The sequence below is a fragment of the Lemur catta genome, chromosome 15 (genome assembly GCF_020740605.2).
Source record: "Lemur catta isolate mLemCat1 chromosome 15, mLemCat1.pri, whole genome shotgun sequence".
NCBI lineage: Eukaryota > Metazoa > Chordata > Mammalia > Primates > Lemuridae > Lemur > Lemur catta.
Window position 1 is genome coordinate 20,377,706 of NC_059142.1, and position 14,272 is coordinate 20,391,977.

The 14,272-nt window shown below is 33.8% G+C and overlaps 1 protein-coding gene across 2 annotated transcripts in view; it reads left to right on the plus strand.

Moving 5' to 3' along the window:
• The window catches only part of NF1 (neurofibromin 1), a 248,794-nt gene that overhangs the window by 59,137 nt on the left and 175,385 nt on the right, over nt 1-14,272 (plus strand). For both annotated transcript variants that reach the window (XM_045525424.1, XM_045525425.1), the window contains exons 5-8: nt 2,126-2,232; nt 7,134-7,201; nt 7,429-7,504; nt 8,216-8,373. In XM_045525424.1, the coding sequence (XP_045381380.1) occupies nt 2,126-2,232; nt 7,134-7,201; nt 7,429-7,504; nt 8,216-8,373 (409 nt within the window). The remainder of the gene's footprint in view (nt 1-2,125; nt 2,233-7,133; nt 7,202-7,428; nt 7,505-8,215; nt 8,374-14,272) is intronic.

Here is a 14,272-nt window from a genome sequence, read left to right on the forward strand (position 1 = left end):
AAAGTGTTAAATTTTTTTTTTCTTTTCTTTTATTTTAGAGATAGGGTCTGTCTCTGTCACCCAGGCTGGAGTGCAGTGGCCTGATCATAGCTCATTGTAACCACAAACTCCTGGGCTCAAGCCATCTCCGTTCTGCAGCTTCCTGAGTAACTAGGACTACAGGCATGCACCACAACACCCAGTTAATTTTTTATTTTTTGTAGAGACAGGGTCTCACTATGTTCCCCAGGCTGATCTCGAGCTCTTGGCCTCAAGCAGTCCTCCCACCTTGGCTTCCCAAAGTGCTGGAATGACAGGCATGAGCAACCACGCCTGGACCTTAAGTGTTAGATTTCTCTACATTGGTAGAGAATTCTCTGGATTTGATAAATTCATATTCAATATAAACGAAGTTTCGGGTTTAAAAAGATTTCTGTCCTTACAAGCTTATGTACTACTGTGAACGAGAGACATTACTCAAAATAATCATATAAACACATGTACAGACTATGAAAAGTGCAATGAAAAAAGGCTTACTCGTTTTTTTGAATACAAAGTAAATGTACCCTGTCAATGCAGATGAAGTATCATTTATGTTTCTGAAGTCTGGTTGACAAGAATAGAGGTTTATATTAAATTATATTATTTTTACATATTTGAAATTTGAATTTTAAAAAACTTTTCATTGTGGAAATATTTTAAAAATAAACATATAAGAGAGAATAGTATTTCAAATCCCCCTGTATCTCTTACTCTGCTTCAGCTGTTATCTGCATGCTGTGATTCTTGATTTATCTCTTTTTTCCTTTTTTAATACTTCAAGGCACACCTCAGACATCATGTCATTTCACCTGTAAATATTTCAGTATGCATGTCTAATAAATAGATTTTAAAAAGTGAAACTACAATCTTATTGTAATATCTAGTGAAAATCATAATTCGTTAATATCATCTATTACTAAATTTGTTTAATTTTTTCTCATTATTTCAGAAATGGCTTTTTCATTTGGTTTGTTCAAATCAGAATACAAACAAGATCCACACCTTGCAATTTGTTGATATTTCTCTTGAGTCTGTCTTAATTTATGTCATTCCTTTATTTTTGTACCCCTCTTCCAATTTTTTTCATGCCATTTGTTGGACTGGGTTATTTGCCACGTAAAATTTTCCACATTCTCTATTTGGCTGGGTTAGACTGGATTCAGGTTCATTTGGCTTGGGGGACAAGAATACTTTACAGATGGTTCTGTGTAATTCATGTTGCTATATTATCTCACTTTTAGTGTTAAGATTAATTGTTGGATTTAGATGTTATCAGCATTATCCATTCATTTTAAAGTGTCCCATAAAATTTTTACCTAATGGTTTTAGGTAACCACTGATCAACATTTCTTGGATTTGTCATTTCATTGGGCACTGCAAAATGATAAATTTTCTATTCTGTCATTTATTCTTTATTTTTAAATTGTGAGTCTTGTAAAAGATTTTGCTTGACGATTTATTCAGTTATCTTACAATACAGTCAGTCCATAGAGGGAATGCAGGATAGAGACTTGACTGTGGTTATTCATTTTCAGAATGAGTTGTTACGCTAACAGCTGTGAAAGGTACCCGTGAGGCTTTTTTTTCCAGTATTACTACAGACTCATGGATTTTTATTTTTTGTATATGTTTCAACTGTTGTAGACATAATTTTTTTGCTGCTCAAATTATGCCATATTTGAAAGTCAGGAGCCCCTTTAAGTCTGTACCTATGTGATTTTTTTACATGACTCTGATAGTTTGATAGTTTCCTTGTTTTCAAGCTCAAGGTGACTTGGGCTCATCTTGTCTACATCTCCTGCCCCAATCCTGGAATTAACTAATTTTCCCAAAGAATCCTGGCTAAAAATAGTAAAAATGATTTAAACACCTCAATTTTAAATATAGGGATACTAAGTTTACTGGATTATTGTGATTTCTTTTATCATATTCCTTAAATTAGTTATGTTTCTTTAGATTTTTTAATAAGAAATACTTATTCCTTTATTTTTATATGTGTCTTTACTCTTATAAACTCATCATTGAGGGAAGAACCTGTTGAATTCAGAATTTGGAATATCCTAAAATTTAATTTGATAAATTATTTTTGTTTTTTACTTTTTAGGTTACAGGAATTGACTGTTTGTTCAGAAGACAATGTTGATGTTCATGATATAGAGTTGTTACAGTACATTAATGTGGATTGTGCAAAATTAAAACGACTCCTGAAGGGTAAGTTTAAATGTATGATAATATATCTAAAATTAATCACTGGGTCAAAAACCAGTATTACGAATGTACCAATCATATTAACTGTTGAACTAGAACATCAAAATGATTTTATAATGCAGATGTTTTTGTGAAATGGCCAATAATACATATGGTTTACTCATTTTTGAACCTTTGAAAATAATACAGTAGAGAAAATGAGTATCTTAAATCCTAACAATAGGAAGTTTTGTTCAAGTACAATTTTTTCATTTAATAAAGAGAATGTAAGGTGCTGCTGTTTAATTTTTCTGGAATTTCATCTCTTTAAGGATGGCTATAAGTTATGGAAGTTACCTGTTTAGTTGTTGTAGTGCTTAAAGAAGACAGTCTTTAGCGGGATGCCAAAGTTTCACTGAAGAACGGAACTGGGAGATTGTGATCTGTGGTGAGAGGAGGGATTGAGCCAGGGATCTCATTTCTGACATTTCTATTTTCAGCTCTCTTACTAACTTACTGACTAGCTTTACAGCATTACAGAGTCCCTTAACCTTTCAGTGCCTAGTGTTGCTTCTCTGTAGAACATGTTAATAGTAGTTCCACATGGGAATATTATAACAACTAATATGTAATTTTAAAGCTTTGGGGAGTGCTGTATGTGATTATGCGGATTGAAATAAATTATCAGAAGGCATTGAGAGAAATTTTGTTGTAGCAAAGAAGTGTTAATGTAAGTCAGATATCAATGATTCATAAACTGAATATGAATACCTAAATTTCATTGTATAAAAATTGTTGTTTTAAGTGTTATTGGACTGTAGCTAATTTAAATGTGAAACTTTATAGTATACAGTTCATACTTTTTATTTTACTTTGTATCTTGATTGAGGAATTGTCAAACAGCAGTAATGTTTTTAATGTCTGACCTAAAAGAAAGAGATTGAGTTATATTAGCTTTGAAAAGTTGAACAATTCTGCAATGTAATTTTCAAAAAACCTGTTTAATTTTCTTAACATTTGCTTTAAACTCAATAACTGTTTCACCAGAGTTATAAAAAGGCTATATCTATTCAGATGAATCATATAAAGCTGTGTTCCATCTGTATTACTTTGTTCAGAATTTATGATTTTAGGTCATTACTATGCAAAACCAAGCAACAATTTAATCAATTTTCAGAACTTTAATAAAGGAAAAAATGGATCACTTTAGTTATTATGCTGAGGTATGAATACATGAACAGCAATTATTTTAGATTATAATAAACCACCATTCATTTCATAGTTGAAATTTGCAAGATTTTAATATCTATCATTAAACATTGAGCAGTTAAGGAACTGAATGATAAAATCTAGAGATCTCTATGAATAAAGTTTAAGAAGTGTAAGTGGAGTTTTATGATTTTTAATAATTGTTCAGTAACATTTTGGGAATAAATCTAGTCTAAATTGCCTGTGAATAGGTGTTTGTTTAAAACAACAGTTTTCTTAGACATGTTGAATCTATGATAATTAATTGAGATGGTTCTCCATGCCCAAATAAGAGAAACTAATTAAATATGTGGAAATGGCTTTCTTTATATTGAGGTAACTTTTCCCTACTGAATTCAGCCCCCTCATGAACATAAATTTAGAGTAAATATATAAGGTATAAAGCTAATATTAAGTAGACCAGCAAAAGATGGCTCTAGGTGACATGGTAAAAGCAATGGAAACATAGAAAGTTTCTATGATGAGGGGTAAAACTTGTGGTGTGCTAAATTCAATTCAACAAGCATTTGTTGAGAAACTATATGTAAGAAACCATGCAAAGTGCTGGAATTACAAAAATTAACAAAATATTGAATCTGTCCTAAGGCACTCATAGCATGGCTTATGAGACATATGTAGTATCAAATTATTTGCAAAACAATATGACAAACTCAAATAGGATGAGTACAAGATGAGAGAAGTATGTATTTACGTGTGGGTGGGAGATGAGCAAACTATGAAGGCACAAGAGTAGATCAGATCATATTAATAAAAATATGGTAACATTTGTTGAATTTTCAGTTTGTGCCAGGCATAGTGCTATGCAGTTTACATGCCTTTTCTCATCAATCCTTGTGATAACACTCTGAAGCAATACTAGTATTATCATCCTATATATTGATGAGGAAACTGGGCTTAAGTAATATTTCCACGATCACAGAGCTAGTAATTGTCAAAGTAAAGATTCAGTTGATATCTGCCATCTCTAGAAACAAAGTATTTAACTGTTGTGCTTATAAGTTATGAGGCTTTATTTTAGTGGCCATAGGAAGTGATGGAAAGGCTTTAAGGTGATGATAAATACCTTGATCAGTATTTCATTTTAGATACACCACTTTGCTTGAAATTTGCAGGATGGCTTGATAGAGGGTTACATGAACTTCTGGAAGTTGGTTGTGTAGTAATGTTAGTGAGGAATAACGGAGTAGTGGAGATTCATATGGAGTAGGGTAGGATAGAGACCAGTATAGGTATTTAAGAAGTAGAATACATAGCATTTGGTAATCAGTGCAGATATATGAGGTTAGAGAAGTATCACCAAATATTACAGAACAAGATGGTTAAAGCAGGAAAGGGAAGGGAGGGTTTATGGCAGTGAATGGGGTGGCCAAGAAAATGATGAATTCAGTTTTAGATCTACTGAGAGTTTGAATTATCCATAGAGTGTCCAACCAGAAACTTGTAGAACTGAAGTAATGAAAGGTGCATACATTGGAATTGAGAATAGATTATATAACACATTAAAAAAGTTATAAAGGTAAAATTGATGAACATAGGAAGGCAAAAAGACTAAAGAGCACTGTGAAGTGTTTCATTACTTAGAAATCAAAGGACAGTGAGAACAAAGAAAATCCAAGGGATACTTTAAAAAACTAATTTGGAGAGTAACTCATTTGCAAGTCCAGAAAAAAATTCATAATTAAAGGTAATAATGACTTTTATTACTCAAGGACTTATCCCTATCTTAGGAGGATATTTATATAAATGTGATAAAAATCTGTATCCCTTTGTTAAAAGCCTGTAGGAAGAGTTCTTTGCCAAGGGACTATCAGTAAAATAGTTTATAGAGGGGTCATCTTTTCCAAATATAAATCTCTTTCTAGATGTGGACAATACATTTAGAAGAAGAAATTAAAATACCTAATGTATATTTATATAGAAATTGTTTAATGTTCATTGCATTAAAAATGCAGCCTACTACTTTGAACACTCAAATTAGCAAAATGAAGAAAATGAACCTGGTTAACGATGGCAAGGATGTTCATATGCTGCTTGGTGGGAACAGCATTTGGCCTAACCCTTCTGAGAAGTAGCTTGATAATCTTTATCGAGGGCTTTAAAAGATATTCATCTTTTTGACCAGACACTTCCACTTCTAGATATTTGCTTACCTTAAAGCAATAATCAGTAATGTGTAAAAAAATTTGGCTATAAAAGTATTTACTAAAGTTATTTATAATAGTGAAATATTGGAAATTACTTAAATGTTACAACAGGAAAACATCTAAATAACCAGTGACTTAATACAGAGACTTAACTATTCAGAGGCATTAAAGCATACTGAGAAGACTGGCTTTGTAGCCCATTTCAATCATTTATTAGATCTATAACCTTAGACATACAGATGAGCAAATTGAAAGTATTAAGATTTTGAAATAATTAGATATACTGAAAATACATGGTATGTTATAATCGTTCAAGTAATAGATGATATTTTGTATGTAGAGCCTTCAACAAATATGTATGAAGAATTTTTAAAGATGTAGAAAAAGAATGAGGATGCTATGTAAAGTGAAAAGAACAGGTTTGGAATAACATATATTACCTCAGTTATGTTAAATATGTTTTTCTTATACATGCATAGGAAAAGGGAAGGAAGAAAATTCACCAAATGTTAATTGTGGTTGTCTCTGAATGGTAGAATCATGGGTGATGTTTTAAATTTCCCTTAAACTATTGTGTATTTTTGAATTTTTTACAGTGACTATGTGTTTTATACTTTTTTTGAAAAATAAGTTATCATTAAAAACAGAAACAAAGGGCCAGGCTTGGTGGTTCATGCCTGTAATACCAGCACTTTGGGAGGCTGAGGCAGGAGGATCACTTGAAGCCAGGAGTTCCAGACTCAGCCTGGGCAACATAGTGAGACCCTGTCTCTACAAAAAATTTTTAAAATATTTGGCCAGGCGCGGTGGCTCACGCCTGTAATCCTAGCCCTCTGGGAGGCCGAGGTGGGTGGATCGCTCGAGGTCAGGAGTTCGAGACCAGCCTGAGCAAGACCCCGTCTCTACTAAAAAATAGAAAGAAATTATCTGGCCAACTAAAAATATATATAGAAAAAAATTAGCCAGGCATGGTGGCGCATGCCTGTAGTCCCAGCTACTCGGGAGGCTGAGGCAGTAGGATCGCTTAAGCCCAGGAGTTTGAGGTTGCTGTGAGCTAGGCTGACGCCATGGCACTCACTCTAGTCTGGGCAACAAAGTGAGACTCTGTCTCAAAAAAAAAAAATTAACCAGTTGGGGTGATGTGAGCCTGTGGTCCCAGCTGCTCAGGAGGCTGAGGTAGGAGGATTGCTTCAGCCCCAGGAGTTAGAGGCTGTAGTGAGCTATGATCATGCCACCACACTCCAGCCTGGGCAACAGAGCCCTGTCTCAAAGAAAAAAAAAAAGGAAAAAACTTACAAACTTGCAAGTTCAAGGCATATTTGTATTTTATTGAGTTTTGTCTCTAGCAGGCATAACTAGTGAGTTTTGTGTTTATATTAATTTTGTCTTTTCATTGCTTACAAATAATATTAGAATGAAAATAATATGTAAAAGGAAAGTTATTTTTGCTAGTAGCTCTGAGCTATATTTGTGTTAACTAATTAGAATTAATTAAAAAAATTTTTTTTCCAGAAACAGCATTTAAATTTAAAGCCCTAAAGAAGGTTGCACAGTTAGCAGTTATAAATAGCCTAGAAAAGGTAAGTTACAACTTTTTTGGTACTAAAATTTTGGTTTTGGTTATAAGTTTTGCTGTCTTTATTAGTATTTTGAATCAAAAAATCATGACGAGTGATAGTTTCACATTTTTAGGAAGAATGTATTGTAATATTCTTATGAGGGAAATTAGGAATTTGTGACATTTTATTTACTGTATCAAGAAAATGTCACTGTTTTCATATAAAGACATGTGTTTTGTTATTTGTAGGCATTTTGGAACTGGGTAGAAAATTATCCAGATGAATTTACAAAGCTATACCAGATTCCACAGACTGATATGGCTGGTAAGGATGACACTGATATTTTGTCTTTTACACTCTTACTTACAAGGTAAAAAATCTATCACTTTGTAAGTTATTTTTGTTATAAAGCTACATTTACACCTTGTATTGTCAACTGATGTCAAATAGGAGATACTATTCTTTTCTCATATTTCTCAATTACCCCTCAACCCTCTTCCTTTCCTTTGAGCAAATAGAAAAAAGAAGTTTAATAGAAGCTCTATCTTTAGAGTTGTAATTGGGTATTTGTTTTTTTATTGTAGACAGGCATGTTTTTGTCCTCTAAGGCTTTATTTTATATTTAGGAAAATGTGTATAAAGTAATAATATTCTTAGCTATGATGTAAGAATTCTCAGGAGAACACAGACCCCTGATGAACTTTGGTAATTCTCTTTGGGGTGCTGTCCAGTCTTTGTTGCTTGGGTACGTCACACTTTGTATAATGCCCTGCACATTGTGAGTAAACCACAGGATCAGCCATTCTAAAGTGTGTACTTTTTCAGAGTGGATCAAGATAGCTCTTCTAACACATAGACAACGTAGCATTCCTTGTCTACTTACCTGAATGGATTTGTGTAGTTGTTTAGGTGCACTTCCAAATTTATCTTTTAAAAATGTGGCCTTTTTGGGTTTTTGGATAGTGCCAGCTTTTAATTTAATCCTACAGATTTTTTTCTCATCTAATAATGTCATTTAATATATTTTTCATGTAGAGTGTGCAGAAAAACTGTTTGACTTGGTGGATGGTTTTGCTGAAAGCACCAAACGTAAAGCAGCAGTTTGGCCGCTACAAATCATTCTCCTTATCTTGTGTCCAGAAATAATCCAGGATATATCCAAGGATGTGGTTGATGAAAACAACATGAATAAGGTGAGAAGGGCAAAATTATTTCCATTTTGTCCAGTGAAACAGTATATTTTATTCAAAGTGTATATTAGTTTAGGTTCATCATTCTTTAAGCAAACTATTTCAGGGAATCATTTGAATTATAATCATTTTAGGACTCTGTTTGCTGGCCTTAGCAGAAACGTACTCATACATAATTTTATTTGGAGGAGAGATAAATAATACCACATAATGATCAAAGATTTAAAATGGTTTCATTCTTTTATCAGAGAAGGCTAAATGATCCCTCTTAATGTTAAACACAGTTTCTCTAAAATTCACTGCAAGGGTTGTACTACTAGACTTCATCAGTTTTGTAGTGTGTTATTTGTGTCTACTTAGGTGTGTGTCCACTTGGTGCTGCTGAAATTATCTAGTAATTCATTTTAGGTGTTTTAGAACAATTTTCACAGGATTTTACTAGGAAGGTAGGCTATCGGATGTACCATCTATAGTGAAATTGGCATTGTAACAACTGGTAATTCTAAGAGGCTTTTATAATTTTTTCAAACTAAGAGCTGAGTATTAATCTTATTGTTTTGTTTAAATTTCAGGATGCACTTTGTTTTACAAATACATTTTTTCTTTTTTTTGCTGGTTTGGGAGAAATACTCTTGGTTAACTAAACATTAAATGGGCTCCTGTGTGATTTGCCTGTAGATGGCGATGTTCAGAATCAGCTGAATGATTCAATACTTTGTAGAAATATTGGAAAGGGAATTTATGTATTAAAGGGTAAATAAATGAACTAGGTAATCTTTGAGAGTCTGTGATTCTATGATACTCTACTTAGGTCTATATCCTAACTTTTCCGTTATGAGGAATGATTTTTCGTGTTAGATTGTTTTGGAGCCCGTTAAAATAATACCTATTTTTTGTTTGTTTATTGGGAAAATAGAAATAGATAAAAAGCTACCACAGCTATATCTTTCTAAATGTTTATCAGTCATTTATGTATCTTCAGTGAATTACTAATTTTTCCATTGAATTATTTGTCTTTTATTGATTTGTAGGGGATATGTGTGTGTGTTTTTACTTGATTTCTCTTTTTAAACTTTAGTTATGAGATCTTTCTGCTATATAGATGTTTAAAATTTGGGTGTAATCAGCTCAGTCTTGTTCTTTTTTGTCTCCTAGCTTTTTTGGTAAGACCTCTCCTTCCCCAAGATTTTATTCATTCATTTTATTGATGTACCATAAAACTCACCCTTTCAAAGTATACATTTCAGTGGTTTTTTAGTATATTCACAAAGTTGTACAATTGTCACCACTATCTAATTCCAGACCATTTTCATTTTCCCAAGAAGAAACCCCATATCCATTAGTAGTCACTCCCTGTTTCCCTCTCCCTGTATCCCTTGGCAACCACTAACTGCTTTTTGTCTCTATGGATTTGCTTATTCTAGACTGGATATTCCATATAAATGGAATCATACAATATATGACTTTCTTGTCTGGCATGCCCCAAGATTTTTGAAATACACTTTTCTATTTTTCTATGGTATTTTTCTGGGTTAAAAATTTAGACTTTAAATCTTTCTGGATTTATAAACATGTATGCATTTTTTATGTATTCTCACTCTTTTGTAGTCACATTCCGTCTTAACTAACCAGTGTTAATGGCTGGTGTGTATCCTCCTATTCATATCTACTTGTTTATACAAATATTCAAATGAAAATACACATTGGTACGTAAGGTGGTAGTGGTTGTATTTTAAACTGAAATCATTTTATGCATATTACTCTACATCTTGCTTTATTTGCCTAAGAATACATTCTGATTGTTCCTTAAAATGGTTAATACAGATCTAACACATTCCTTTTAGTTTCGGGTAATATTCTTTATTACACTACTGAGCTTCGTTAACTGAACTATTTCACTGTGGATGGGTTTATTCAGATGTTTTCAGTTTTTTGACATTATGGTTAATCATCAAGTAAATATCTTTGTTGAAAATATTCTTATCTGATGCTCCTAATTTTATAAACTAGAATCCCCAACTGAGATTTCTGTGTCAAGGGCATTTGTATTTAGAATTTTTAATAGTTATTACTAGATTTGCATTCCTCAATAATTGTAGGAGGTCACATTTTCACCAACACTAAATTAGATTGCCTATTTTCCTGCATTCTCATTAGGACTACCTGTTTTTAAGTCTTTAATTTTTGCCACACTAATGCGGTAAGATAGTATCTTATCTAAAGTGTTCTTACTGCCCCCCCCCAAAAGGTAAACTGTGTGAGGTGATGGATATGTTAATTACCTTGATTGTAGTAATCATTTATAATATATATGTATATTAAAAACATCATGTTGTATACCTTAAATATATACAATTTTTATTTGCCAATTGTACCTCAGTAAAGCTGGTAAAGAATGTCCAAATGAATGTTTGATTCCAAATGAATCAAACAATAGACACATTAAAATTACATACAAATTTTCAAGCATAGAATGCTAGCAGTATAAAATTAGGAACAAGAATATGTATATATAGATTTTAGCATTTATATCTGTGAATATAACTCCACAGATATAAATGTTGAAAGCAAGTTACAATCACAGTGAAAATGAAGATTATATTATATACCTATAATATGAAAATAAAATATCAAAGGCACATACTTTTTTACTCAAATATTTATCCTCCAGTGCTCTTAACGGCTTTATTCACATAGCCTAAGTTTGAAAACAGCCCAGATGTCCATCAGGTGGTGAATGGATAAACCAGCTGTGGTACCTTGAGATAATGGAATACTCCTCAGCACTAAAAAAGAACTAACTAGTGACTGAGCTACATGGGTGAATCTCAAAACCATTATTCGAAGTAAAAGAAGCCAGACTCAAGAAATAACATATGATTTGTTTTAAAAGAACTTCTAGAGCCCGGGCGTGGTGGCTCACACCTGTAATCCTAGCACTCTGGGAGGCCGAGGCGGGTGGATCGCTCGAGGTCAGGAGTTCGAGACCAGCCTGAGCAAGAGCGAGACCCTGTCTCTACTAAAAATAGAAAGAAATTATCTGGCCAACTAAAACATATATAGAAAAAAAATTAGCCGGGTATGGTGGCGCATGCCTGTAGTCCCAGCTACTGGGGAGGCTGAGGCAGTAGGATTGCTTAAGCCCAGGAGTTTGAGGTTGCTGTGAGCTAGGCTGATGCCACGGCACTCACTGTAGCCAGGGCAACAAAGTGACACTCTGTCTCAAAAAAAAAAAAGAACTTCTAGAGAAGACAAAATCAGGGACAGAAAGCAGATCAGTGGATGCTAGGGTTAGGAGTTAGGGGAGGAAATTGGTTGGAAAGGACCATTAGGGTATTTCTTGTGGTGATGGAAATGTTCTATGTCATGAATGTAGTTGTAGTTACGTGACTTCTTAAAGTTCATCAAGTTGTACACTCAACATTGATGCTCATTATATGTTAATTATACCTCAATAAAGCTAATTAAAAATAATTTACATTTAATAAGTGATATAAAAGAAAGAGAAAGTATTAATGGCTCAAATGTTAATTTTCCAAATGAGTGCATTAATTAAAATACTGAAATAAATATTCATAGAGAAGAAAGAGAATATCTCATTTTAATTTTTATTCCCCTTACGATTAGTAAGGTTCAGGATCATTTCTTATGTTTCTTGGGCGTTTGCATGTTTTCTTTTGCAAGTGTCTGTTGACTTCCGTCACCTCTTTTTCTATTAGGTTGCTTGCCAGTCTCTTAATTTGTGAAACTTTTTGTATATAAGGAGCAGTAATTCTTTATTTTTAGTCTGATATAAATATTTTTCTAGTCAATTGTTTCTTTCGGATATAGTTTCATTTTTTAGCAAAAATATTTGAAATGTACAAAGAATGTAACAATCTCTCATATTCCTATTAACATTTTGATACATTGCTCATCTTTTTTCTTTTTATATATAGTTTTAAAAATTGAACAAGTAATATTTGCATAAATTCTCAGTTAATTACAAATCTCCTTTGATTTCACTAATTCTTCTTCTTCACCAGGGACAGCCACTGTCAGGGTTTAGATGTGTATTCTTCCAGTGTAGCTTTTATATTTTTATTGGGGGGGTGTGAATAGACAGACAGATATAGATATTTAGTTCAGTGTTTCTCAGAGTGTGATATTTAGATCAGCAGCATCAGCATCACCTGGAAATTTGTTAGAGAGGCAAATTCTTAAGTCCCTAATCTAGGCCTGCTGAATCGGAAGCCCTGGGGGCAGAGACCCACAGCTAACAACCTGTTTTCAGCAAGCCCTCCAAGTCATTGTGAGGCATACTAAAGTGTGAGAACCATTGTACATCTAGGTCATTGTCTTTAAGTGCTATATGATGTTTCTCAAATTCAATATATCATATGTATTTTTAAGAAATGGAATCTTACTGTGTTGCCCAGGATGGTCTTGAACTCCTGGGCTCAGATGATCCTCTGGAGTAACTGGGACTAGCACAGGCCACCATGCCTGGCTTGAATATACCATGTTTTAAAATCCCTTATTGTCAAGCATTTAAGTAATTTTCTTTAAAAAAATTAACAGTAATGCAAAGGAAGCAATCAACAGAGTGAAACAACAGCCTAGAGAAGGGGAGACAATATTTGCAAACTCTTAATCCAGCAGGGGATTAATATCCAGAATATACAAGGAATTCAAGCATCTCAATAGCAAAAATAATCTAATTAAAAATGGGCAAATGGCCAGACCCGGTGGCTCACGCCTGTAATCCTAGCACTCTGGGAGGCTGACGCGGGTGGATCGCTCAAGGTCAGGAGTTCAAGACCAGCCTGAGCAAGAGCGAGACCCCGTCTCTACTAAAAAAAATAGAAAGAAATTAGCTGGCCAACTAAAATATATATAGAAAAAATTAGCCGGGCATGGTGGCGCATGCCTGTAGTCCCAGCTACTCGGGAGGCTGAGGAAGTAGGATCGCTTAAGCCCAGGAGTTTGAGGTTGCTGTGAGCTAGGCTGACACCAGGGCACTCACTCTAGCCCGGGCAACAGAGCAAGACTGTCTCAAAAAAAAAAAAATGGGCAAATGATCTGAACAGATATTTCTCAAAATAAGACAAATGGCCAAGAAATATATGAAAAAGTGGTCAACATCAAGTTTAAGGGACATGCAAGTCAAAACCACATTGAGATATCTTCTTACCCCAGTTAGGATGGCTATCATCAAAAAGACAAATGCTGGTGAGGATGCAGAGAAAAGGGAACTTTTATACGCTGTTGGTGGGAGTGTAAACTAGTACAGCCACTATGGAGAACAGTATGGAGGTTCCTCAAAAAACTGCAAAAAGAACTACCATATCACCCAGCAATCCCACTATTGGGCATTTATCCAAAGGAATGGAGATCAGTATATTGAAGAGAAATCCATACCCCTATGTTTATTGCAGTACTACTCACAACAGCCAAGATAGAGAGTCAAACTAAGTATCCAAGAACAGATGAATAAAGAAAATGTATATATGTGTGTATATACACACACACACACACACACAATGAAATCTATTCAGCCATAAAAAAGAATGAAATCCTGCCATTTGTGGCTATATGGATGCAACTGGAGGACATCAGGTTAAGTGAAATAAGCCAGGAACAGAAAATTAAACACTATGTATTCTCATACATGGAAGCTAAAAAAAAGTTGATCTCAGGAGTAAAAAGTAGAACAGAAGATACTAGAGGTTGGGAAGGGGGAGATAGGGAGAGATTTGTTAAAGGATACAAAATTATAGCTAGATAGTAGGAATAAATTCCAGTGTTTTATACCACTGTAGAATAACTATTGTTAACAGTAATATATAGTTTGAAATAGCTAGGAATTGAACTGTTCCCAACACAAATGATAAATGTTTGAGATGATGGATATGCTAATTTT